We start from the raw sequence: 3,882 nt of genomic DNA on the forward strand, positions 1-3,882 counted from the left end.
GAGCATTTTTCATTCAGTCTGTACGCACTCATGTGGTGCAATTGTTCAATTTGCTTCCCGTGAAGAATACAGGTTCCTCTTGAGTCCACGGACAAAAGTTGTTGCATGTTTTAAGTTTAGTTTTTAATGGTTTGAGTCATCAAAATTTATTTAGTGATTAACTTTAGAATTTATAGGATTAGTTAACATATGTGTGAGCTGATACGGATATTCATATTAATTAAAAAAGTTATTTTAATATTATACCAATAGATAAACGTAATTAGGTTTAAATCACCTTTGGGATAATTTTTTTATTTAAATTTACTGTTTATAGATAGTCCGTTTTGGCTTGCCCAAAAACGTGAATTTAATTGATCTAGACAGATGAAAGCTGGTATGGTGATAGATTCAGCCGTCAAAAAACTTTTGAAAAAAATATTGCACATCATATTTAAATAACAAGGAGTTTTAGACACACTCTCGATCGTTCATTTTACTTTGGCATACAGAGAGAAATTAAATAATAATTGCACTACAGGGTTGCTTTTACATTTATGATATATGGTACTGTCCCATAAGAGGATTAAGGAAATGTTTTTAATATGGTTACAATTTATTTGGATTTGATCTCCTAAAGCCATGATGGAAATAGAGAAATTGTGCTTCAATTTCCCATTACTGGACTATATGTGGGGATCTAAGAGCTGAAACAGCTCTTTCAATTTTGATCTTCAGATGCTCTTTCTCTTCTTCGTCGACCTGCAAGACACGAGCTGCTGTCAACTTTCCCGATCAAATTTCTTGTGCTAAGATTGAGATTTTTTTATGGAACAAATTCCATCAATATTTTCTTTTAATATATAAATCATTGAACCCGTTTTACTTTCTAAAATATAGCTCTTCTTATGCACTTTTATATCCGTACAACCATTTCATATTTTTGGTTTTACATTTGTGTGACTTGGAGAGATCAAGGAAAGAGAAGGGAGCCTGACCTCTATCACGACTGTCTTCTTTACCATCCCTGAGAGAACTGTGGCATTTGCTGTGATAATTTTTAGCTTCAAAGATTCAAAAACCTCACAGATCCTAGTCATTGCGTCTGTTGTTTTATTACATGCTAAGCTCACTAACAATGTCTTCTCTCCCATAGAGGTAATAGCAAGCTGAAAAACATCACCAGACTCATCATAAGCAACATATTAATCATTTGAGATACACAGTGGCATGTTTTACGTACAGGCAGAGAGTAACTCACTTCATGAACTTGAATTGGACAACTACTCCTGCCCAAACTGTGATGATAAATTTTGTCATATCTTGTTCTCTTGGATCTTAACAAGTCTGGTAGCTCTTGCTCAAAGCCAGAATCAGGATGTTTCTTCAATCTTTTGGATTCATGCTCCCTTATCTCCGCTTGGAGTATCCTCTCCTGTTCTTGCAAGTCTTGGATGTACCCAATAGCATCTTTGATTATGGAAGCCTTGTCCAACTAAATTTGGTCAACAAAAAGAATGAAAACAACAACAACAACAAAAAAATCAAATCCAAAACAAAACAAATTACAAACATTAGCATTATTAATTAACTAATTAATGTACGTAGCATTAAATTTAGAATTATCGGTGTATGGCATGTATTAATTTGTTCGTGGTTGCCAATAAGCATATCACTCAACCAGCATTAATCATGTCTTCCTTCCATCAAAATTCTGGGTTACCTTGCTGATTTTGGGGACTGCTTCTCTAAGTGCCAAGAGCTTGTCATTGAGCTCCTTCCTCTTGTTCGTCTCCGAAGCAATATTTTTAGTCCTTATTGGTGAAGCAGTTCCCTCCGGCAAACTTGAAGCATAGTACCCGAGATTAGATTGCTGATTCGTTGCCCAACTGTCTCGAAATTAAAGCACTTTTATACGTAAAAGCTTTGGACATGGTTAAGCAGCATATATTATATAGTAAAATAAAAATTTGGGCACCAAAAGAAAATATATATGAAGGGGTACCTATAATTAAGCTCTTCGTTCCAAATCAAGCTAGTTTCCCAGTAATTTTGGTACTCTCCAATATTTTCAATGATATCCATGAATTGAGACAGAGAAAAACCGAATGGTTCTTGCTTAATATAGAGAGTGGTTTTGTCATCTCAATCATGCACTTTATATATATATATATATATATATATATATATATATTACACGGAAATGTGTGGCGCACAAATCTTCCACTGGGTATTTTGTCTTTCTCTTCCAACTATTTCCAGAAAGCGCCCACATCCAACGGTATGGTACGCTCAGTGTCTCTTAACTCACAAATAATACTACTTTTTTTTTTTTCCACAAAAGCTAATGAATGTTTTTCAGTACATCTATCACATGTCCTTCAAAATATTTACCAAAAATGACTAAAAAGCTTGTTATCTCAATCAAAAAGTAATGATGTTCAATAACTCTTACACATCAACCACCTTTTAAAAAATAATTTGAGTTGCAGAAGCATCATTGTTTTTTTGCAAAGGATAAAATATACCAATATTTAAGAACATATTAACTACAATAAATACAAAACCCATTTCCCCATTCAAAAATCAGGAGGAGTTTTGATTCAGGTGGAGGTTAATGACAGTAACAAACAAAGAAAGAAAGAATACGGGAATTTTATTGAGCAAAAAAAACTGCAGATGTGAATTCTAAATTTATAGGTTTTATTTTCTCTAGAATAATAATTCTCCAGTCCAGAAGATTTATAAAGCTTTAAATAGGTCAAAAACTCTATCTCAATTAGGAAGCAAAATAAAAATTCAAAATTACAAAGGAAAAAAGAATGAAATCCGTAAATAACAAGGAAAATTACAAAAACTATCAAAACCGAAGCCTAGGGCGAGATTTTCAAAATCTAAAGATCTAACAGTCAAAGTAGCGATTTCATGCTTCTTTGAGCATCTCTTAGATTTACTTTAAGAAAAACAATATCTGAAAACTTCTGTAAAAATTTGAACACGATGTAATGGTCGAATCAAAAGTTATGATTTTTTTAAGCTTTTATTTTAGTATGACACAACCAAACCTCCTCTTGGATCTATACCTGTTTCACTGGTTCATAAATATATTTGTTAGGTTATCCATATAATTTATTTGTAGCAGATTCTCATCTAGTTATGAGAAACCCATACCTGCTCAAAATCACTTATTATTACAGGTCTAACCACATCAAGTTTTAGCTACGTGGAATGAAGAGAATTTTCAGGTATAATCGGTAGATTACGGTGGTCAATGGGTAGCCATTTTTGGTGTGTATGTTAAAACATCTTTCCATTGTGCTGTTGTGGGAATTTATGCATCAATTCAACATATGACCGAAAGACATTATGGTTTGATTTAAAAATTCTGAAATAAATTCTGAAATCTACTTTTGACCTCCCATGATCCTTGTAGGAGATTTTAATGAAACACTTCGTGCTAGTGAAGCAAGTAGTGGGTACTAAAACCGGCAAGGTTCATGGGCTTTCAGAAATCTTATTTTCGAATGTGATCTTATGGAATATCCTCTCCAGGGGCATCGATTTACTTGATTTAGAGGCAAATCTAAGAGTCGCATAGATCGGGCTTTTGCATCTCCGGCAGTACACCAGCAATTTTCATCTCATTGATTCGGTTCTATTGAGGTCTATCTGATCATTGCCAACTAGTCCTTGGGCAATCATTACAAAACTAGGGGTAGAGGCCTTTTCGCTTCATAAATTGCTGGACTTCTCACCCTCAATTTTTGAATGATCTTAAAGGATTCTAGAATGAAAGTTGTATAACATTTCCAGGCAGGTACAACCTAGTACGAAAGTTGAGTTTCATGGCAAAAAAATCCAGAATCTGGAATCATGCAGTATTTGGTAATCAAGACAAAAAGC

The 3,882-nt window shown here is 33.8% G+C and overlaps 1 protein-coding gene across 1 annotated transcript; it reads right to left on the reverse strand.

Moving 5' to 3' along the window:
* Positions 1–474: 474 nt before the first annotated feature.
* Positions 475–2,078, reverse strand: LOC133688174 (transcription factor bHLH35-like). Its single transcript, XM_062107572.1, has 5 exons — positions 1,985–2,078; positions 1,703–1,868; positions 1,241–1,474; positions 978–1,148; positions 475–741 (listed from the first exon to the last, which is right to left on the reverse strand). Exons 1-5 carry the CDS (start codon positions 2,062–2,064, stop codon positions 658–660), a joined length of 735 nt encoding a protein of 244 aa, XP_061963556.1. The 5' UTR covers positions 2,065–2,078; the 3' UTR covers positions 475–657.
* Positions 2,079–3,882: the final 1,804 nt, after the last annotated feature.

This window comes from Populus nigra, chromosome 3 (assembly GCF_951802175.1).
Source record: "Populus nigra chromosome 3, ddPopNigr1.1, whole genome shotgun sequence".
NCBI lineage: Eukaryota > Viridiplantae > Streptophyta > Magnoliopsida > Malpighiales > Salicaceae > Populus > Populus nigra.